Source organism: Myotis yumanensis, unplaced genomic scaffold, assembly GCF_028538775.1.
Source record: "Myotis yumanensis isolate MYYU_CA2020_CCGP unplaced genomic scaffold, mMyoYum1.0.hap1 SCAF_1, whole genome shotgun sequence".
NCBI lineage: Eukaryota > Metazoa > Chordata > Mammalia > Chiroptera > Vespertilionidae > Myotis > Myotis yumanensis.
This window is the reverse complement of record NW_027223752.1, coordinates 46,701,309-46,724,850: the sequence shown is the minus strand read 5'-3', so window position 1 is coordinate 46,724,850 and position 23,542 is coordinate 46,701,309. Positions and strand designations below refer to the sequence as shown.

Sequence of the window (23,542 nt, the reverse complement as noted above, 5' to 3'; positions counted from 1 at the left end):
CACAATATCATGAGCCAATATGCATTACAAACATAGGAAATTAAGACCCCCCCAAAATCACAACAAAACAACAAACAAAAGGCAGAGCTATAAAAGAAATACGAGAACTAGGCCAGGGAAAGAAGGCAGGTAGAGAGTTGTAGAAAGAGAAAGCAACACATAGGGCAAACTAAGGCCAGAGAGTCAAGAAGCAATAGGGGATGTGAAAACATGGAAAGCTTGAAACAGGCGACACACCTACTGAGGAAAGAAATCTTATTAAACTGACACTGTGCAATTCTCCTAACTCTGAAGACTAGAATATATGAATCATGATAGGAAAACAGCAGGGAGCAAGAGACCAGAACACAGGTCTATCTATGGAATGATGATGCTATAGAGGAGAACTCTGGCTTCAACAACAAGCAATTCTAACCTCTGCATATCAGAAAAAAACTAGAACATAGCTCAAACTAAGAAACTGGTTACTGGTAACAGTTAAAGCTCAGAGCCTTTATTAAATTTATAATATAAACTTTGAACATAATAATGATGGATCTCATAAAAAATATACAAATTATTTCCTTCCTGGGGTTGATAATAATAGTATTATATAAAACATTCAAGTATTTACTAAATAGGATACAAGAATGAACAAGACATAACCCCTGCCTTAGAGATAGTATAGACTAGTGAAAAAGAGAGAAATTAAATGAGAAATTACCAATAGGATTGATGCCATGAAAAATGGAATGATAATGCTCATAAATAAGATTTCAATTCAAAATTATTATTCTAATCCAGGTTCCGCCACATGCCATTTATGTGACTTTGGATGGATCATTTAACTCTGCTAAAACAAACATTCTTCACCCACAAAATGAAGGTGACATCGGCTAACTCAGAGAATAACAATCAAAGTAAAGAATGTGAGGGGAGTAGCCTTAAAAACTAAAGAATACTTCAAAAATGTAAGCAATAAGAGCAATGAAAAACAGAAATAACATGTTAAATAGAAGTATTAAAATGCTATTGAGACACAACTACTTCAAAAATACAACTAAAAGACAAAACGGACATCATCCAGAACCACAGGAAGGCTGGCTGAGTGGAAATTCTACAACTAGAAGGAAAGAGAAAAGCACACTGAGATTCAGAGGAGCTGTGGAAGTGAAGTGCAGAGGTACAGAGGCGCACGTGGAAAGGGCTGGCAACTGAGGACATGGTTGTCTTTTTCAATCGGGAGGGAATCTCAAGCTCCCGACTGCTCTGAACTCCAGTTCCGGGCAAGTCTCTGGGGACCCAGACTCTTTTGGGGAGAAGCTGGACTGCCTGGCATCGGTCGGAACTCTAGGGCGGCTTTCTCTCAGAGGTGCTTGCAGTGATTACTGGGACACTGAGACGCCGGGCCTCTTAGGGTAGGACTGAGGAGCAGCCATAGCTGTTTGCTCCACCCTGTTGATCCCCTGAGACCTCGCCCCACCCAAGCTGTGCGCAGAGGCTTTTGCATATGAAAGGGCTGGCCCTTTGCAATCTGAAAATTACCTAACAAACTGCAGCTGGGTCAGAACCTCCAAAAGAAGGCCCAAGGCCCCACGGCAGCTTGCATTGCTTCACAGCTGGGCCTCATCTGGGCACCTCCAAACCCCAAACAAAGAGGAGGAATCTGCAGATCTCTCCATAGCTCCTTCTGGGTAGCCTCAGGCAGAGGCTAAATTAGCACCTCCTTAGAGATCCAAGAGCCAGTGTACCCAGTGGTCAGAGTGGGACCATCCAATTACAACTCCTCAGATCCATAAGGGACACACTCAGGGGGCAGGCTCAGTAAGCACCAAAGCCCCACTGAAGCAAGTCTTGCCCCAGAAGGGTGTCTCCAGCACAGAAGTTCTCCCACTGTAGACACAGCTGATTCTCACAGCCAATTGGCCTGGAGGTCAATTCCTCCCAGTGATACCTACAACAATCAAGGCTTAACTACAACAAGACTGTGCACACAGCCCACAAAGGGGTGCACCAAGTGTGTCCACCTCAGGTAATTGGGGAGGCTGAGCTACTGGGCCCTATAGGACACCTAGCACACAAAGCCACTCTATCAACACAGGGAAGCAGCCAAATTGCAAAGACAAAGAAACAGGTCACAAATGACAGAAATGGAGGAAAGCAAACTACAGGATAGAGTTCAAAACCACACTTATAAGGTTTTTTAAGAATTTTCTAGAAACCGCCGATAAATTTAGTGAGACCCTCAAGAAATCTAGTGAGAGCCTCGAGGTTATGAAAAAGGACCAACTAGAAATTAAGCATACACTGACTGAAATAAAGAATATTATACAGAGTTCTAACAGCAGACTAGAGGATCACAGGAATCAAGTCAAAGATTTGAAATACAAAGAAGCAAAAAACACCCAACCGGAAAAACAAGAAGAAAAAAGAATCCAAAAATATCAATATAGTGTAAGGAGCCTCTGGGACAACTTCAAGTGTACCAGCATCCGAATTATGGGGGGTGCCAGAAGAAGAGAGAGAACAAGATATTAAAAACCTATTTAAAGAAATAATGACAGAAAACTTCCCCTACCTGGTGAAAGAAATAGACTTCCAAGTCCAGGAAGCGCAGAGAACCCCAAACAAAAGGAATCCAAATCCAAAGAGGACCACACCAAGACACATCATAATTAAAATGCCAAGAGCAAAAGACAAAGAAAGAATTTTAAAAGCAGCAAGAGAAAAACAGTCAGTTACCTACAAGGGAGTACCCATACGACTGTTAGCTGATTTCTCAACAGAAACTATGCAGGCCAGAAGGGAGTGACAAGAAATATTCAAAGTGATGAAGAGCAAGAACCTACAACCAAGGTTACTTTACCCAGCAACGCTATCATTCAGAATTGAAGGTTAAATAAAGAGCTTCACAGATAAAAAAAAGCTAAAGGAATTCATCACCACCAAACAAGTATTATATGAAATGCTGAAAGAAGGAGGAGGAGGAGGAGGAGGAGGAGGAGGAGGAGGAGGAGGAGGAGGAGGAGGAGAAGAAGAAGAAGAAGAAGAAGAAGAAGAAGAAGAAGAAGAAGAAGAAAGAAGAAGAGAAGAAGAAGAAGAGAAGAAGAAAGAAGAAGAAAGAAGAAGAAGAAGAAGAAGAAAGAAGAAGAAAGAAGAAGAAGAAGAAGAAGAAGGAGGAGGAGGAGGAGGAGGAGGAGGAGGAGGAGGAGGAGGAGGAGGAGGGGGAGGGGGAAGGAGAGGGGGAGGAGGAGGAGGAGGAGGAGGAGAAGGAGAAGAAAAAGGTAAAGATACAAATTATGAACAACAAATACACATCTATCAACAAGTGAATCTAAAAATCAAGTGAATAAATAATCTGGTGAACAGAATAAACTGGTGAATAGAATAGAATCAGGGGCATAGAAAGGGAGTGGACTGACTATTCTCGGGGGGAAAGGAGTGTGGGGGGTGCGGGAGGAGACTGGACAAAAATCGTACACCTATGGATGAGGACAGTGGGGGGGGCGGGTAAGGGCAGAGGGTGGGGTGGGAACCGGGTGGAGGGGAGCTACGGGGGGAAAAAAGAGGGACAACTGTAATAATCTGAACAATGAAGATTTAATTTTAAAAAATGCTATTGAAATTTACTCCCTACATTGTTAACAATCAGATTTATTTACAATTATAAATATAATGTTTGTTAGAATGTCACTTCCTAATAGGAATAATAAAAATAAAACACCATGTGTGACTCCTGGGTCATTTTTAAACATGGAATAGTCCAGTAGGGTTGAAAGAACTGATGTGGAAGATAAAGGTACAGATGTGGAAAGCTAGAAGCCTAACAAAGAAAGTTATCACACTAAACAGAACACAGTATCCTTATGTCTTTTCACCTAAGCAATTTGATAAAATGACTCAAAATAAATTTCTTCAGGTTTTTTCCTAGTCTTAAATGTGAATACATTCTCTGAGAAAGTTAATTCATTGAACTTTCCTGATGTAATAGATGCTGGGCAGGAATGGGTGAGGTGAGCATCACAAAACATATTACCCATATCTGGACCTTCCATGTCATCGGCTTCATCTTCTTGTCTTTCCTCAATGTATGTGTTATTTTCTACATAGGATATTACTAAATCAACATCGTGTAACACCAAAAATTCCACTGGCATCCCCTACAAATAATTTTAAGAAACATAACTAAAATATAATAAAGCATTTTAATATAAAAATATTTTACTTGTTGACACTACAATGAAGTTAGACCTTTGAACTTAGATTTTAAATTAAATAAAACCAAAGGAGGAAATTAACTCCACAGTCACTCTGTAAAGTATCCAAGCATACTTTATATAAAAAGATAGTGTGCACTATGGAAACAGATGGCAAAAAAAATAACTGGAAGTCTCGCTTGCGGGTGGTGGTGGGGAGGGGGGGTTTGAGGAACTAAGTGAAAAAGGTGAAGGGATTAAGAACTACAAATTGGCAGTTACAAAATAGTCATGGGGATGTAAAGTATAGCATAGGCAATATAGTCAATAATATTGTAATAACAATGTACGGTGCCAAGTCAGCACTTGAAATATGGGGAGGAACACTTTGTAAAATATATGACTGTCTAACCATTATGCTAAACACCTGAAACTAATATAAAATAATATTGAATGTAACTGTAAGTGATAAATAAAATTTAAAAAGGAAGTCTCGCTTGCTTTTTTATACAATGACATTATACTGAAATCTGAAACATTTCACATGTAACAGTAAATCCTACCTAAATATAAAATGGAAATATATATATACAATTTTATTGCAGAAAGAGCCAATCAATATAATCCCACTAAAAAGTTTTAATTGTCTATTTAGCTATAAACATAAAAAATGCTATCTGCTCCCAGGTATTTTAAGAATGCCAAATTCTATTCCAGTTGACATTATGCCATTAAAATTTCTTTGCTAATGTCCAATGGCAACTAGATTACTTTAGTAAACTATACAATAGAATAAAGCTAGAGAAAAAGCTTTAAGTGTGTCTGTTCTTTGATATCACATATCTTCATCTTTTCAATACTACAGTCAAAGCAAGAAATTTTTTACTTCTGCAGAAACATAATGGAGCTAAAAGGAACAGGAATCAAAAATCAATAAAATCAAAATGAATTTATTCCAAATATACATAGAAATTGTTGTGGTAAACTTTTTTAAAATATATTTTTTATTTATTTCAGAGAGAAAGTGGGGGGGGGGGACGGAGAGAGAGAGAGAAACATCAATGATGAGAGAGAATCATTGATCGGCTGCCTCCTGCACACCCCACACTGGGGATCTAGCCCACAACCCAGGCATGTGCCCTGACAGGGAATCAAACCGTGACCTCCTGGTTCATAGGTCGACACTTAACCACTGAGCCATGCCAGCCAGATGTGGTCAACTTTTTTATTGAAGTATAACATTCACAGAGAAAAGAACACAAATTATAAGTGTATAGTTTGAGGATTATTTTGTTGTTGTTAAAAAATCCTCACCCAAGAATATTTTTTCCATTGATTTTTAAAGACTGGGAAAACAGGGGAGAGGGAGGGAAGGAGAGAGGGAGGAAGGGAGAGAAAGAAGGAGGAAGAGAGGGAGGGAAAGAGAAAGCAACATAAATGTGAGAGAGACATATGGATTGGTTGTCTCCTGCGCTCGACCCGACCGGGAATGGGGAGCAAACCTGCAACCCTTCTGGTGGGCAATTTGACAATGTATTTTAAAAGCCTTAAAAATTTCCATTTCCTTTGACACATTTCACTTCTAAAAATTTAGCCAAAAGAATCAGTGTTACTCAAAACAGAATACAAAGGCAGGCATCACAGCACAATAATAAGTAATTAAATAACATTTTAAGTGAAAAGTAAGATATATAGCATGATCCTAATTTTCTTTAAAAATATATAAATATATACAGTGGAACCTTGGTTCTCGAACTTATTTCATTCCAAAGGCTGTTCAAGAAGTGATTTGTTCCAAAACCAAATCATTTTTTCCCATTTGAAATAAAATAAATTGAATTAACCCATTCTAGACCCCCAAATGATTCCGTTTTAACCTTTTTTTTTTAATAAAGTTATTTTTTTAACTAGAGGCCCGGTGTACAAAAATGTGTGCACTCAGGGTGGGGGAGGGTCCCTCAGCCCGGCCTGTGCCCTCTCACAGTCTGGGACACCTCGGGGGATGACCACCTGCTGGCTTAGGCCCGCTCCCCGGGGGATTGGGCCTAAGATGGCAATCAGACATCCCTCTGGCAGCCCGGCAGCCCTCGGGGGATGTCCACTTGCCAGCGGGGAGCAGACCTAAGCTGCAGTCGGACATCCTTAGCGCTGCTGAGGAGGCAGGAGAGGCTCCCACCACCACCACTGTACTGGCAGCCATCAGCCTGGCTTGTGGCTGAGCAGAGCTCCCCCATGTGAGAGCGCACTGACCACCAGAGAACAGCTCCTGCATTGATCGTCTGCCCCGTGGTGGTCAGTGTGTGTCATAGTGACCAGTCATTCCCAGTCTTTCTGCTGTTAGGGTCAGCTTGCATATTATCCTTTTACTATATAGGATAGAGGCCTGGTGCACGGGTTGGGGCCGGCTGGTTTGCCCTGAAGGGTGTCCTGGATCAGGGTGGGGGTCCTGCTTGGGTGCCTGGCCAGCCTGAGTGAGGGGCTGATGGCTTTTTTCAGGCTGGCCACACTCCATTTAGGGTGGGGATCCCCACTGGGGTGCCTGGCCAGTCTGGGTGAGGGGCTGAGGGCCGTTTTCAGGCTGGCGGGTGACTGAAGCTCCCAGCCTCTCCTTTTTTTCTTTTTTTTTTATTCTGGGATTTATTTACCTTCTATAATTGAAACATTGTTGCCGTCACTGGCGCTCCCAGCTCTGAGGCCACAGCCGGCTGAAAGCAGGTATCTGGGGTTTGTTTAGCTTCTATAATTGAAACTTTGTTGCTTCCGGAGCTCAGAGGCAGGCTGCGGCAGGCGGGGAACCTTGGCTTCCTCCATCACTGGAGCAAGCAAGCCTCATGCTCGCTTCAGCTGAGTGGCTGCTGGCTGCCATCTTTGTTGGCAGTTAATTTGCATATCTCGCTGATTAGCCAATGGGAAGCATAGCGGAGGTACGGTTAATTACCCTTTTTGTTTTTTATTAGATAGGATCCTCATCTGAAGTTATTTTTCCATTGATTTTTAGAGAGAGTGGAAGACAGAGAGTAAGAAGCGAGAAATATTGATGTGAGAGAAACACATTGATTGGTTGCCTATTGCATGCACCCCGACCAGGGCCCAGGCCGGGGAGGAGCCTGCAACCGAGGTATGTGCCCTTGACCAGAATTGAACCGGGACCCTTAAGTCCACAGGCTGACACTCTATCCACTGAGCCAAACCGGCAAGGTCTAACCTTTCTTATATACAGTACACGTCTAATGTACTGTTTACTCTATAAATAAACACCATTTTCTTAATTTACCGAACCACCCCCTACTAGCCTTAAAATAATCACTTTCAGCAGTCCTTACAGGGGTGTCCTTCAGGGCAGCATGCAGCATCTTTGCTCTTCACATATCATTGCCCCTGAAATGCCATCACTAGCTAACTGCTTTCATTTATCCTAATCAACAATAGTTTTTCTACTTCTTCAGTTGCCTGTGATCATTGTTTCTTTCACATCCTTAGCAACATTAGCACTCTTGATGGCCTCTTTATGTTTTAAAGCTATGGTAAGGTGGATTTTACCAGCAACAAAAGCATTCTCTTTTGTGTGTTGCCTGGGAGATGCTTTTTGTCATCCTAAGGTATCAGCCTGAAAGGGTTGTCAATTCAAAAACCAAAAACCTAAGTTTGGTTCGACAACTGAGACATTTTTTCTGTGAAAAACTTGGTCGAGAACTGAACTGTTCGAGATGGGAGATGTTCCAGAAATGAGGTTTGACTGTATATGAATATGGGAAAAAAGACAAACTAAAAATGGAAAAAACACACCAAAATATTAATAGCAAGTATGTTTGAATAGTGGCAATTTACAGAATTTTTCTATAATAAGCATATATTACTTTAAACAAGTAGGCATTGTAGACTAATCCACAAAATGACTAACCTCTTCTCTTTTGAAGACCACATTAGCTTGCTGAGGAATGTCCACTTCCAAAGAGTCCCTTTTTCAAAATGGAAATAAATGTTTTATGTTGCTAATCTGAAGGATAACAGTCATCCAGGATGTCAATCTAAAATAGAACTGTAAGTTCTCATACTAAAAAGAAATTTATGAAAAAAGATGACAATTTCATGACTCAGAAATTTCATGTATAAATACAGACCAAATTTTCTGATCTCTATCTTTATCTATATCTTCCTTTAGATAAATTTTAATGTCTAAATTTTAACCATACTAATAATTTTAGACTTTAACTCAGCAACTTGTTCTAACAATATTAGAATCTATTACAGATTTGAATTTATTTACAAGTGAACAGATTACCACATTTAAATATGAGAAAAATATTAGTGTTTTATTAAACACAGTGAATATGGCACATTTAAGATACCTTAACAAGAGCAGAACTCCTGCTTTCCCCAGAAGACGCCAAGCAATCCATTCTGCAGTTCTTCTATCAGCTTCATATGTAGCTTGTTGACTAACAATAAACACCAGAGGTAATCCTAGTTGGAGATGAACAGTTGAAACTTGCTGAGGATCTTCGGCAACTTCAGTCTTCATTTAAAAAAAGAACAAAATGTGATAATAATGTTCCAACATTTGGATTTAAACCTTGCTGATTCTTATTAATAAAGTCACAAGTAAAAGAATAAGTCTGAGAAATAAATCTAACGTTACCAGAAATGGTCTCATAATTTCTAAGGTTAATGCTTCCAATGTACCTATTTGGTTTAAGCATTACAAAACTAACAAAATTTTTAAGAGGTTAAACATAAAATTACAAGCCATAAGGAATAAGAATAGTATAAAGAAAAAAAACAGTAAGTAAAACAGTGTGGTACTAATAAAGGTAGATATTTCAAATAAAATAGAAGAGATAACTAATGCACTCTTTCATATAAGAATTTCACATGTAATAACACATTACAGAACAATGAGGAACATCTGAGTTACCACAGCAGCTTGAATACACACAGCTAATTTCACTCCCTCCAGAAATCCCAGGAAAACTACAGCAGTAGGATTTTTTAGAAGAGAAAAACATACGTGAAGAAAAACATACGTGAAGAAATGAAAAGAGAAAAGTCAGCAAAATTTTGAATGCTGGAGAACAGAATCACTGACTCTACAAAACAAAACTCTAAGCCATGAAGGAAAGAAAGCTAAGAAACAATTCCATTTTAACTGCAGAATAAATCCTACAATGGTTCAGGAACTGTCAGTGCCTGGTATCTCTGAAGCTGGTAAAGAAATAATGGAAGAGGAATGGCAGGAAGGATCTTTTAAAAGGAGGAATAGATAAAAACTTTGGAGAAGCAGTTAGATCCCCAGATTCCCCTCCCCAACTCCATGAGCATAGGAAACTTCCCTCAAACCAGGAGAAATGTGGGGAGGGATGGGGGCTTAGGAACAGCAGAGTGTGAGAACAGCATGCCAAAAGCAGGGGAATTAAGTAAGCAAATACTGAGAGGCCACCCAGCCCCCTTCCCACTCTCAGTTCCTGGAATGCTAGCACCAGACTTCAGGCGGAAGATCCCTTTCTGGGCTCTTGAGTAACCCTGAGTCCACCATCCTGTGCTTCTTGGATTGCCGAGCCTTTCTAGGCTGACACCATGGTTTAGGGTTTAGATTCTCAGCTTGGTTCTCCAACCAGGCACTGATTTCAAAACTACGACTACATAATTCCTGGTAAGTATAACAAAGTGAAATAAGATCTGAGAATCTCCCTTCTCATTACCTATCTTAAAAAAAAAAGTTTTTAGAACAGCAAGAGAAAATTCATGAGCAGAAATTTTAGAAAAAGGGCACAACTTCAAGTCAGAATGCTGTAGCCAAAGAAGAAACAGATTTTTAGTACAGCTTGGGATGAGTCCTAATCCTGCCCCCAATGGCAAAAACAGTACTGCTATGTAGACAGAATTCTTAATAATATCTCAATATTGTAAGAAAAGGAAATGAGTCTGGAGAGAAATAGTGAAGAACCGTACAGTGAACTGATATCTTCCTTTTGGGGCTCTATGCTGAAATGGGAGATCAAAACCAATTCAGAGAGTATTCTCCCCATGGAAATAAGACAAATGTTCCTCCTCTGTGTGAAGAGAAAGGAAAGACTTATGTACTGCTTTTTAAAAAACAGTGTTTGAAGCCAAAATCAAACTAAACAAAACTGACTCGAAGAACTCAGGAATGAGGCCAGTAAAACTGGGACTGGTGGGCTCTGAACTATTTAAATGTAGAAGTAAGGCTTTTTAAAAAGTGGGAACTATGGTTACAGAACATAACAAATACTATAACTCTTAATGTAAAAATAATACAAAACTGACAATAATCAGCAGGGTAAAGAGAGTTGGGATAAAAATAAATGTCTGAAATTAATTTTCTCATCTTTCACAGCAAGGAGGGGAATCAATACTATCTTTTTTTTTTTAATATATTTTATTGATTTTTTACAGAGAAGAAGGGAGAGAGATAGTTAGAAACATCGATGAGAGAGAAACATCGATCAGCTGCCTCCTGCACATCTCCTACTGGGGATGTGCCAGCAACCCAGGTACATGCCCTTGACCGGAATCGAACCTGGGACCTTTCAGTCCGCAGGCCGACGCTCTATCCACTGAGCCAAACCGGTTTCGGCTAATACTATCTTAAATGAAAACATAGTTTTTTAAAAAATGATTTAATTTCCGCCCTAGCTGGTTTGGCTCAATGGATAGAGCGTCGGTCTGTGGACTGAAGGGTCCCAGGTTCGATTCCAGCCAAGGGCACATGCCTGGGTTGCGGGCTCGATCCCCAGTAGGGGGCGTGCAGGAGGCAGCCAATCAATGATTCTCATCATTGATGTTTCTATCTCTCTCTCCCTCTCCCTTCCTCTCTAAAAAATCAATAAAATATATTTAAAAAAAAATAAATAAATAAAAAAATAAAAAATGATTTAATTTCCTATTGTTTTTCATAATCATTTTCAACACTTAGGACAATATTTCCTAAGAGCCCTCTAATGATGAAGAAATGGTTTATCAAAAGTTCCATAATCCTGCCCTGGCCGGTGGCTCAGTTGATCATCAACCCATGTTCCAAAAAGTTGCCATTTCAAATTTGGTCAGGGCACATGTTGGGGTTGTGGGCTCAATCACCAGTAAAGGGCATGCAGGAGGCAGCCGATAGATGTTTCTCCCTTCCTCCCTCTTCCTCTCTCTCTTAAAATCACTAAAAACATATATATTTTTTAAAGTTCTATAATCCCTCGTTTTATACCAGTTTCTTTTTCTTCTTATTAAATTCAAATAAAGATTAAATATAATATTTTCTATAAAATACCATATGCAATATGATATATCCATTAATCCATTCATCCCTCTATTTGTGAGTGTCTTTATGACTGGTGTGATGGTTACCTAACAGCTTATTTCTGAATGATGGGAGTAGGCGGCTTTAAAATTTTTTTCTTTACACTTTGCTGCATTGTTTGAATTATTTATAATACACCTGAACCATTTTTATATAAAAAGGACATGCTGAGTGAAAAGGCTTACTGAAGGTTTCAAACGTGCTCAGGACAACCCTTTGAACTTTCAGATAAAAAGTCTGCTGATCACCAATATCTACTGAGTCTCTATAAAATTCTTCCAGGCTAATACTAAGAAAAGAGGAACATCAGAAATGCTATACTGCCAATATTTACCAACTTTTAAAATAGTGATCAAAATATTCACAAGAAATCTTTTCTTGACCATGATGTGGTCTTTGTGATCTCAGCGTGGTCACAGTGCATTATAACTACCACAGAATAATTCCACTACACAAGGCTCTATTTGGGTTTCAATACAACACTTCAAGGCATGAAATATTCATTTTATGAACAATGTATCATCTCTTCTACCTTTAGTAAGGAAATATTCCTAAATCCCTCTAAATTCAAGACATATGTTCAAGGAAGGGGGAAAAGATATAGCTCATCTAAGTAAAATGCATATCTGTGAATCAAAGCAATAAATTTAACATAGGAATTATCCAAATACATTAAAATAAGACACATACCAGCAGAGGTGCTTCCATTGACTTAATAAATCGATAAATGTCCAGTGTAGTCAATGGCTGTCCCATTAGTGTTCTTCTACATTGTTGCGTCAAGTCCAAGACTGATTTACAATGAAAAAAGTAGAGATGTGCATATTTTATATCCTCCATCCTGTAAATTAAAAATCAGGGACAGACTCACTTGAAGTTCGATGTGTGATCCTTCTACCATCCAGAAAGACTTCACACATCTCTTTAAGTCTCATGCTTTTGAATCAATGTTTTAGTAAAAGCCTAAACGAGTATAACATTAAAATAAAATGGACCTAAGCTAAAGATACAGAATATTAAAGAAAATTAACTGTAATATTTTTAACAAACCACATGAAGCTATTATTTTCCTGAATTCTTTCATGGTAGCTTCTAAATTGGGTTACAGGTAGGTCAACATAATATTTTTTTAAAATAAAAGGCTGTCACCTTGAGGACAATAATTATCTTCAAATAGAGTTTCCTTTCTAGAGATATGTTAAATAAAGCTTTCAAACACAAATTTTCTAGGTTTAATTTAAACCCAAATCTGTTTTGAATAAACTTCAGCCAACACATGCCTTAAGATAGAAACCATGTGACACTTCGTGGGAGTTGGTAAGGTTGTATCTGAAATATTATAGAACTCAGCAAATACGGCTTATAATTTGAGTTTTGGCATTCCCTTCAATATGAGAATCCAAAGATAAACTTATAGTGGGAAAGTAAGATTTGCCAAAATTAAAATAGCATTTTTAAAAGTCTTCATATGGCATTAGTAGAGTTTGGCAAAATATTGCAAATTTTTTAATTTTTAAATGTTGTTTTATTTCTTACTACATGCTTAAACTGAGTTCCAAGGTTCACTGATTTCAATTTTAAAGCATCTCTCTAATAGATTCAATGATTTTTAAAAAATGATCAAAGATTTACTTAATACCTACTGTATATCGGGCCGTATGCTAAAATACAAGACTAAGATGATTAAGACAATTCAAATTCATGAGAGGCTTACACTAAAAGAGATATATTTAGTAAAACAATTAAAATGTAGGTTATAAGTGCTATAATATACAAAGAAATATTTAATTCTGCCTCAAGTTGGGAAGGAGAGAAAAAGGGTTCAGGAAAATTATCATAGAGATTAAAAACAGCAAGAGAGAAAAAGACGTCTCCAAGAAGATAAAGCAAATGGGTATTTCCGACAAAAGAAACAGTATAGCCAAGGCACAAAGCACATAGCTTTTTGAGGAGGACCCTAAATAGTCACACACTGAAAGGATAGTGTTGAGAGCAGGACCTAGCTGAGCCTAGAATTCATATCATAACCTCTGAAATAATAATGCTGGAAAGTTACTTAATCACAGATTATTTGGTGATAGATAACAGAAACCAAAAAGGGAGGTGGGGGAGAAACATTGGAAGTTTAGAAGAGTATCTCAGAGAATACAAGGAAACTTAAAGTAATTAGATCAGGGAGTAAATGTAGAGATCTGAACAGCAAGAGTTCTGCAAGACCTTCATTTTGCCATTAATACTCTTCAACTCCCAACTCTGTATAAAGACAATGTTCTTAGCTTTACTTCTATATGGGCAAAACCACCCTGTGAGCAAGAGAGCCACAAGATTGTATAATTGTTTTTCTATGCCCAATTCTAAGTTTCTGGGAGAGGGGATGGCATTTGCTCAGGGAAACGAATGAATTGGTTGACCCTAGGTCAGGTAGCTGCCTCTGATTTAATTGAATGTGATATGTATGGGGTGAGGGTAACACCCTTCTTGGCCTATACACAGATTCTTTAAGAAGGGAATATAGGGAGGCAGCAGAAAGTACTAGTGTCCCCATGGCATGCTACCTCTTTTATTACCTGTCAATGTACACTCTTCTTAACTAACACTTAACTTCAAGCATACTAACATCCAACGTTATATAACAATTAAAATAGTACTCTTAACCACTTTTATAGCCTCAGCAACTGGAATAATGCCTAACATACAGCAGGTACTCAATACATATTTTTTAAATGAAAGAATAAACACATGGAAGAAGAAAAGGCATTCACCTCTCCCCCATTAGGAGACAATTCAAAGTTATAGGCAACTACTTCACCCAGAGGTGGTGTCACAGGACCACTGTATTCTATCCACAGTCCTTCCCTGTCACAGCAGGTCCAGGTATGACTTCTCACCATCTTGTCATCCATGAACAAATGAGAATTCAAATATCTCCAATACAACATATACAAAAAGAGAGGATAACTGTACATTTTTTAATTCCCATTTTAAAAGTGGAGAAGAGCAAATACTCTTCCAGAACATTACTGTGTTTAGTCATAGGTCAGAATAAAAAATATATGTAGTAAATCTTGCTGAACAGGATTTGCAAAATAAATGATAGGACCTATATATAGACTCTCAGTAAATATCCACTTCTTGTGTTTTATGTGTGTCACCGTTACATGCATTTATTCATTATCTGGAAAACAAGCTGGTAACACAAGAGAAAGTACAAACAACTAACCCTAAGAGAAACTATGGTGCTACCATAGCATCACCATGGGGTGGAGAATAACAAGGCTTCCCCTACTCCAGGATAGGAAATTGGCAGTTGGGAGTAGCAAAGTAGCTGGCTAAACAACTGCTTATTGTATCACTACTTACAATAATGCTTTATGGTACTGTCAGTATAACTCTCAAATTGTTAAAAACCTTAATTCTTATACAACAGTAAACATGCATCAAAGTTTTATTTAACTCATTAATGAGGGAACCAGCAGAATGATTAAGAAGAGACTAATAAAAAAGGAATGCTGGCTGCCATACAGAGCAATAAAAACGTAACTTCTGCCCTGGTCAGTGGTTCAGTGGTTAGGGCGTTGGCCCAAGCACTGAAGGGTCACGGGTTCGATTCCTGGTCAAGGGCACGTACCTGGACTACAGGTTCCATCCCCAGCCCTGGTGGGAGGCAACCAGTAAATGTGTCTCTCTCACATCCATGTTTCTCTCTGTCTCTTTCTCCCCTCCCTCCCTCCCACTCTCTCTGAAAAAGCAACAGAAGGAATGTCCTCAGGCAAGGATTAAAAACAACAAAAAAGCACAAAAAATATAACTTCCACTTTGTAGAAACGTTATTTTCTGCCAACCCATTTCCCTTGCCCCAAATCATTTAACTTTATCAGTTTTCTATGTACTACCCTCTAAATTCACAGAGCTGTAAAATGGGATTTAATTACTTTTGTGTGATTATTACAAAATAATCACTATTTTCTGAAAGGTCAGCAAAAGGACTCAAAAACTTGCATGGTATAAAAAGGTCACACAGTCACCATTTGGCCTTGCTTTGGATTAGTTTTCCTGAAGAGCATTTTAAAGCCAAATTTAAAGTCTTTACAATGCACTAGTTATTCCTTGTGTCCCTAAATACTAAAGTAAAGAAAAATGTTAACCCTACATTTGCTTAGACAACAGTCAAATTGTAATCTAGGAAGTAGACAATAAATAAATACATAAATAAATAAACAAACATGTAAAACATTCCATTCAAAAAAGATTATGACAAAGTAACTTACAGAACTCTCAGAAATACTTTCTGGAGCTTAATTATGAAAGCTGTCTGTTAGCACCTATCTCATCACTGTGGGAGATCTATTCCTACAATATACTTGGTCACTCACAGGATCACATCTTGTAGCTTATCCATATTGTTTTCATTCACCTTAGTCTAACATCACTTCTGCATATTTAAATTAATTCAGACAGTAGTACAGCAGATGATTGTAATGAAGGAGATTTCAGGTTTCATTTATATGTTCACATCTGCTTACAATTCCTCTTAGACTCTAAGTCCATGCTGTGAGAGCATACTGGAAATGATAAATAATATGAAATAAGTAAACTTAAAATTGTTGACATACGCCTCTTATACATACCCAATACTTTCCAAAAGGGCAATTTCTGTAGTTAAGACAAATTGGTATGTGTTCCCATACACAAAAGCAGCTTCCATGACTGCCCTGTGCTCTGAAGAAGAGATAAGAGGGAGGAAGAGTTAGTTTGTGTGGCTCTACATAAACTTCTAGTCTCCAGACTGCCCTACACCCTTTTGTGCTCTATTATATTTAAAGAAAAATTCTTTGTAGGGATCTCAATTGGGAAAATGCAAGTGGTTAAAGAAGTTATGAAAAGTCATTCCATTCAAGGTAAAAGAAGAATTAAGCAGGAGTATAAAGTAAGTTATACTTGAGAATATAACATATGAAAAATCTGTGATAGCTTCTTCCAAGCAGCAGGGGAGAAAATATGAATCCACCATATAACTTTTATATGTTATATTTTATATATGTATATGTCTGTGTGCTGTTTCTGGTTTAGTTTTCTTTAATGAAACTTGTTCTTAAATATAGTTTAAAGAGATAAATCATTCTACACATTAAGAAAAAAAAAAAGTTCACCTTCCACCCCATTTCCAATTTCTTTCCAAGGGACAATTAGTTTCAACTCTTTTACTGTTTCTTTGGGTATTTACCACCAAGTCTCTAAATTACATCCTTATACTCTTATTTCCTAATTTTTGTAAGTGTTAGTATTATCTATTAACTTCCCACTGTGGGAGATGATAAATTAGCTCTTTTCTCCAAAATCTCCTTCTACAAATGTACATATTTCTATCCCCTCAATTTTCTCAATATCGTAATTTTTATCAAATCAATAGTCCATATTTACGTTATGAGTCAGTAATTACTACTTACAAATGAGACATACAGTCCAAAATGAGCACTTTTAAACAATTTTTTTCACTATATTTATACCATTCTTTTTTTATTTTTGTATATATTTCTTACTAATTTATTCCTAAACTTTAGCACAGTTGTCTAACCCTCTTAATACTTCAAATATATCAGGTATACTAACTATTTCTTCTTCTTGGAGACTTTTCTGCAGAAATGTCCAATATGGACTGTTGCTACTTGACCTGCTGCGCAAATTTCCTCCTGAGAACCCACTTCATCATCACCCTGGAGACCTCTTATTCTCGCTCTTGTATGAGGTCAATTGGCCTGTTACCCATATCTTCTTGACTGATTTGCCCCCTTGCTCCCATTCTCTAGCACTTCCCATTAGAGGATATATGGAATACATATTTTTTGCGAGCTTGCATTTCTGAAAGTGTCTTTATTCTACTTTCATAACTACAGTTGTCTGCTAATAAAATTCGAGGTTTAAGTTACTTCTGAGAATTCTGAAAGCATTGCTCCATTTTCTTCATTTTACAGGGCTGCAATTGAGAAGTCCAATGCCATTCTGATTCTTGACCCTTTAACTGGAAACTTCTTTTTTCTTTCTGGAAAATTTGAGAATAATTTTTGTTCCCAATATTCTGAAATTTTAAGATGAGATGCTTTGGTGTGGCTCTACATTCATCCACGATGCTGGGACTCAATGGGCTCTTCCTATTTGAAAGCCTGAATCCTTCAGTTCTGGGAAATTTTCTTAAACTGCTTCTTTAAAGATTTCCTCCTTTTTGTATTTTTTTTTCTTTTCTCCTCACTGTCATTTCCAGACAGTTACCTTCCCCTCCACCACCCAACCTTCTACCACTTATATTGCATTTCATCAGATTATTCCACTCATTACTCTGCCTTGTTAGTGTCAACTACCACCCCAGCCAGTGTCATTCCCCCTCATCACGTTGTCATTTTCTCCAATACTACTCCTGTCATAATCCTTGGTGATTTTCTTATCTCCTAGATCAGTGGTTCCTAATGCCGCGACCCTTTAATACAGTTCCTCATGTTGTGGTGACCCCCAACCATAAAATCATTTTCGTTGCTACTTCATAACTGTAATTTTGCTACTGTTATGAAAAGTAATGTAAATATCTGATATGTAGGATGTATTTTCATTGTTACAAATTGAACATAATTAAAGCATAGTGATTAATCACAAAAACAATATGTAATTATATATGTGTTTTCCGATGGTCTTAGGCGACCCCTGTGAAAGGGTCGTTCGACCCCCAAAGGGGTCGCGACCCACAGATTGGCGACCCACAGGTTGAGAACCGCTGCCCTAGATGATCCATTCAAAATGCTTGGCCTTCTCCATAGACTCCAATGATTTTTCTTCAACCCTACCTTAACCACTCACTGTTATGGTCCCACTGCAGGCCTTCAATTAGCAATCACTGTAAATTCCTCCATAATCTCAATGTGTATCATCCTCCCTCCCCCTACCTCCCACCCCCAGACCTCCATCTGACTAGGTCACTCATTAGCACATAACTCTAACCCTCCAGGACCTACAATCTTACCACATTTCACTGTCAGCCACCCCCCACCCTCCTCAGGTCCTCTCCTGCCTTATAACCCTGCTTCAATTCCATTGTCAGTCGTTATAATCATTCCCCTGCCTATCTGGCTAAAACACAATCAGGTTAAATCAAATATTCTGCCTATTCTGTACTTACAACTTGATTGTCAAAGTTAGATCTTTGAAAAACCAAGAAAAATATATCATAAACAGCAAATACCAAAACATTTAAAAAGAAAGCCAGTCAGTCAACATTTAATGAATACTATAAACTACTACACCAGGTACCATGAATATTGTAAGGAAATAAAAATAGTAACAGCTAACACAGAACACCTATCACATGCCAGAAACTATTTTAATTATTCAAACTTATTTGGTCCTCACAATAATACTAAGAAGAAAGCACAAATTTTTTCACCATCTTAGCAATTAGAAAACAGGTTAAGTAAATTGACCAAGGTCATACTATAAGTAATTGATGGAGCAGGGGGTCTAACCTAGGCAGTATGGCTCCAGAGTTCTTATTCAACCACTATACTATGCTGCCTGATTAAAAACAGAAAACATAAGAATAAAGATGCTTTAAATTTATTTTAAAATATTAAGATTGTGGTCAAAATACTCTTTAAGTTCTTCAATATACTCACACAAGTATAGATGCACAGCAAAGATTAAAGTAAAAGTTAATAAATACCTGGTGTTCCAATGGCTCTTACATACGAAAATGCAATGTTTGCTTTTCCTTTCAGAGCATTTTCTATATTCTGAAGGTCTTCCAGGGTAGTAATATATTTTACTTCATTAAAAAGAAGTGCACTAAAATAAAGAGATGTAATTAATAGGAAAATCTGGTATAAACGTAGTAATTTCATACATTATTTGTTGAGTAAATAAATAAACATAATTAAAAATGTAGTAAGAACCCAAGGATTTTAACACTAAGCGAAAATCACTCCCTAAATCATTAATCTGTCCCTGAGAACACTGACCAGGTATAGTTGTGAGAAATGGTGCTTATTTACCATTACAACCACCTCAATGAATTTAAGCTGTATTCACTAACATGCTAGTCTGGCCAAATAATCCCTTACCATTAGTTCTCTCAGCTGGAATACATTTGGACCCTTCCCACATCTAAAATGCAAGCTTCTTTCCATGGCCTATAAGGCTCTGCATGACCAAGACCTTGTCAACTTCTCCAACCTCATTTTGTCCTAGCATTTCTCACGTCTATCACACTTTAGGCACACCTCAGGGCCTTTGCACACACAATTCTCTTTGCTAAAAGCTATTCCCTCTGCTGCTCCTCATACATCTGGTCTTTGAGAAGCCTTCTCTGTTAGTTCTATGTAAGTAGGTCTGTAGCATTTTCCTTTTTCATTTCACACTATTCCTTCCTAGTATTTATCACAACTTATAAATCCTATATAATAAAAGGCTAATATGCAAATTGTCCCCTCGGGAGTTCAACCGACCTGGAGCTAACCGCTCCCTATGACGTGCGTTGACCACCAGGGGGTTGCACAGAACAAAGGATGGCCCCAGCCGGCGGCTGGCAGCCGGGGGAAGGAAGGCCCCAATCGGCCCTGATCACTGTCCAGGCCTAGGGACCCTACCCATGCACGAATTTCATGCACCAGGCCTCTAATATTTATATATTTATTTACTCGTTTATCCCTTCCTCTCTCATTAAACTGTTAGCTTCATGAGGCAGAGACATTGCATATTTTATCACTACTTCCGTAATAACTTAGAATAGAGCCTAGTACACCCTAAGTAATTAATAAATATTTGTTGAATGAGTAAAAGAAAAAGTAGAGTAGAATTTATTTATTCCAATTCTTCATTTGAAGAAATGCAAATTCAAAACACTGAAAAGCTTACTTACTCAAAAACCTTTACTGAATCAAGGAGTCAGAAACAGAACACAAAACAGATCTTCTCATCCCTAGTTCAGTGATCTTTCCAGTTGACCATAATTCTTCCAAATCATCTTTTCAATGTGTAAATCAGACTAATCGATCATATTTAGTCATCCAAAAAAATCTTCCTTATTTTTTACTTCCATATAAATTTTCTAACAATTCATTTAATCGCTGTGTGTGTGTGTGTGTGCATGTGTGTGTGTTAGGCAAACTTTAAGGATCTTTAAAATTTGTTCAAAGTCCACATACTTAAATATACAAAGATTTACTCAATGATCTCCAACAAATCAGTCAAGTATGGTTTTCCTCTTATGGAAAACATGGCACTTTCCACTAATACTGCAGTTCTTAAACTCTTTGGCCTCAAGATACCTTAAAAACTATGAAACCTTAAAGATTATTGAGCTCCCCGTTTTCTCAAAAAGTTAAAAATGGAATTCCCATTTGACCCAGTAATCCCACTTCTAGGAATATATCCCAAGAAAACAGAAACACCAATCAGAAAGGATATATGCACCCCTATGTTCATAGCAGCACAATTTACAATAGCTAAGGTTTGGAAACAGCCTAAGTGCCCATCAGCAGATGAGTGGATTAAAAAACTATGGTACAGCTACACAATGGAAGACTACGCTGGTATAAAAAAGAAGGACCTTTCACTATTTGCAACATCATGCATGGAAGTGGAGAGCATTAAGCTAAGCGAAATAAATCAGTCAGAAAAAGATAAATATCACATGATCTCACTCATATGTGGGATATAATGATCAACATAAACTGATGAATAAAAATAGATCCAGAGACATAGTAGCATAGAACAGACCCTCCAAACTCAGGGAAAGGCAGGGGAGGGGGGGTTAGAGATCACCATAAAGACCTGTATACATGCATATTAGCATAACCAATGGACACAGACACTGGCACGGTGGGGACTTGCCCTCAGGGATGGGAGTGGCCTGGGGTGAGGGGGGGGTCAGTCGAGGGAAAAAGGAGACATATGTTGAAAAAGAAAATGGGGGTGGGGTGTGGGGTGGGGCTTGCAACCTAGTTCAGTATCTGGTTAAAACTGTAGCCTTACTTCCCCACTCTGACTGACTTGGGCAGAGCTGTGGAGTATGCCCCCAGGGCCCACCAACACTGACTTTGGTGGCACTGCAGGGACTCTCAGGGGCTCACCACAAGAGGAGATATATAGGTCAGAGCCTCCCCATGAGTTCAGTTCAGGCTTTGGATCCGGAATCCCCTGAACTAGCAGATCTGCGAAATAAAAGTTAAACTTTCCTCCCTCAGAGTGCTGGCTGATTGTTCCGCCGTGCATTCTGCCACAATGATGTAATACTTTAAACAATAAAAAAAAAAAATTATTGAGCTCCTCAAAGAGCTTTTGTTTATATAGGTTACATCTACCAATAGTTGCCAAAATAGAAATTAAAACAGGAATTTAAAAATATTTGTTAATTATTTTAAAAATAATAAACACCATAGCATGTTCATATAATAATACAATTTTCCAAAACAAAAAGAAAAAATTAGTGAAAAGAGTGGCATTGTTTTACATTTCTGCAAATCTCCTTAATATTGAACTAATAAAATATAGCTAGATTCTCATAGCTGCTTCTGCATTCAATCTGTTCTGACATCACACAACATATCACATAGCTTCTGGAAAGGGCACTTATAAAAGAATGAAAGTGAAAGCAGCTAAATAATGTCTTAGTATTATTATAAAAGTACTGGAGGCCCGGTGCACGAAATTCGTGCGGGGGGGGGGGGGGCGGGGGGGGAGGAATGTTCCTCCTCTGCCTGGCCTGCGCCCTCTCAAAGTCCGGGAGCCTTTGGGGGATGTCCCAGAGGCGGGAGCACTGCTGCGCTTGCCAGCCGTGAACCCAGCTCAGGGCTTCTGGATGAATGGTACTCCCCCTGTGGGAGTGCACTGACCACCAGGGGGCAGCTCCTGCGTTGAGCAACTGCCCCCTGGTGGTCAGTGCATGTCATAGCAACCGGTTGTTCTGCCATTCGGTCAATTTGCATATTAGCCTTTTATTATATAGGATTGTGATTTCAAGGACACCCTGAAACCACTGCCCTAAATTACTCTGGCTTAAATATTGATTTTTTTTTTAAATATATTTTATTGATTTTTTACAGAGAGGAAGGGAGAGGGTTAGAAACATTGATGAGAGAGAAACATCGACCAGCTGCCTCTTGCACATCCCCCACTGGGGATGTGCCCGCAACCCAGGTACATGCCCTTGACCGGAATCGAACCCGGGACCTTTCAGTCCGCAGGCTGACGCTCTATCCACTGAGCCAAACCGGTTTTGGCAATATTGATTTTTTATTATAGATTTCTTCAACTTTTTTAAAGAAAATAAAACTTGATCTTCTGCAGTTCCCAGGGCTGTTTTGTTTTTTTTTAAAGAAATATTTACAGAGCAGTCTCACTATGTGCTAGATATTTGCACATCTTTTCATTTAAACCCTCAACAATATTCTTGGAATATTCTTTTTCAACACATACCAGTAACAGTCTGAGGGATTAAATGATCTGCTCCAGATCATACTGGTGGTCACTGGCAGAGCTGAGACTCGAATCCAGGCCTTTTGACACGAAGGCCAGCACTTTTAAACTACTTTTTTACTGACCACTCGTGTAAATGGGAAACCAGGTGGAAAGAGAGGCAACTAATGAATGGCAATGGAGTGTTAGTGGCAATCTGGGCTATTAGTAGCTTATACTAGTACATTTTGACTAACAAGTCCAGGATTCCTCTTGAGTTACTTCAAACCAACTAACGGTGCCATCTAGTAAACATAATTGGACTTCTGTGTAAATTATAGCCTTAGAAATTATATTCACCCTTTAGCCTCGATTGCTCTAGCAACTCTAATCTAGTATGTGCTTTGAAAATCAGATCCAGGAGAAAAATCTCCCTAATCTTTTTCCCAAATAAGGACTGACAAATATCTAATCTAATAAAAGACAAAAAGGGTAATTAACCGTACCTCTGCTACGCTTCCCATTGGCTAATCAGCGCCATATACAAATTAACTGCCATCTAAGATGGCGGTTAATTTGCATACTGCAGGCAGGGCTGGCCAGCGCCAGACGCCATCCAGGC

At 38.4% G+C, this 23,542-nt stretch overlaps 1 protein-coding gene across 2 annotated transcripts in view; it reads right to left on the bottom strand.

The window, feature by feature from the left end:
* Nucleotides 1–23,542, bottom strand: part of TXNDC16 (thioredoxin domain containing 16) — a 92,411-nt gene that overhangs the window by 40,257 nt on the left and 28,612 nt on the right. For both annotated transcript variants that reach the window (XM_070419632.1, XM_070419640.1), the window contains exons 7-12: nucleotides 19,190–19,311; nucleotides 16,113–16,203; nucleotides 12,175–12,325; nucleotides 8,525–8,691; nucleotides 8,077–8,134; nucleotides 4,016–4,139 (exon numbers count right to left, since the gene is read on the bottom strand). In XM_070419632.1, the coding sequence (XP_070275733.1) occupies nucleotides 4,016–4,139; nucleotides 8,077–8,134; nucleotides 8,525–8,691; nucleotides 12,175–12,325; nucleotides 16,113–16,203; nucleotides 19,190–19,311 (713 nt within the window). The remainder of the gene's footprint in view (nucleotides 1–4,015; nucleotides 4,140–8,076; nucleotides 8,135–8,524; nucleotides 8,692–12,174; nucleotides 12,326–16,112; nucleotides 16,204–19,189; nucleotides 19,312–23,542) is intronic.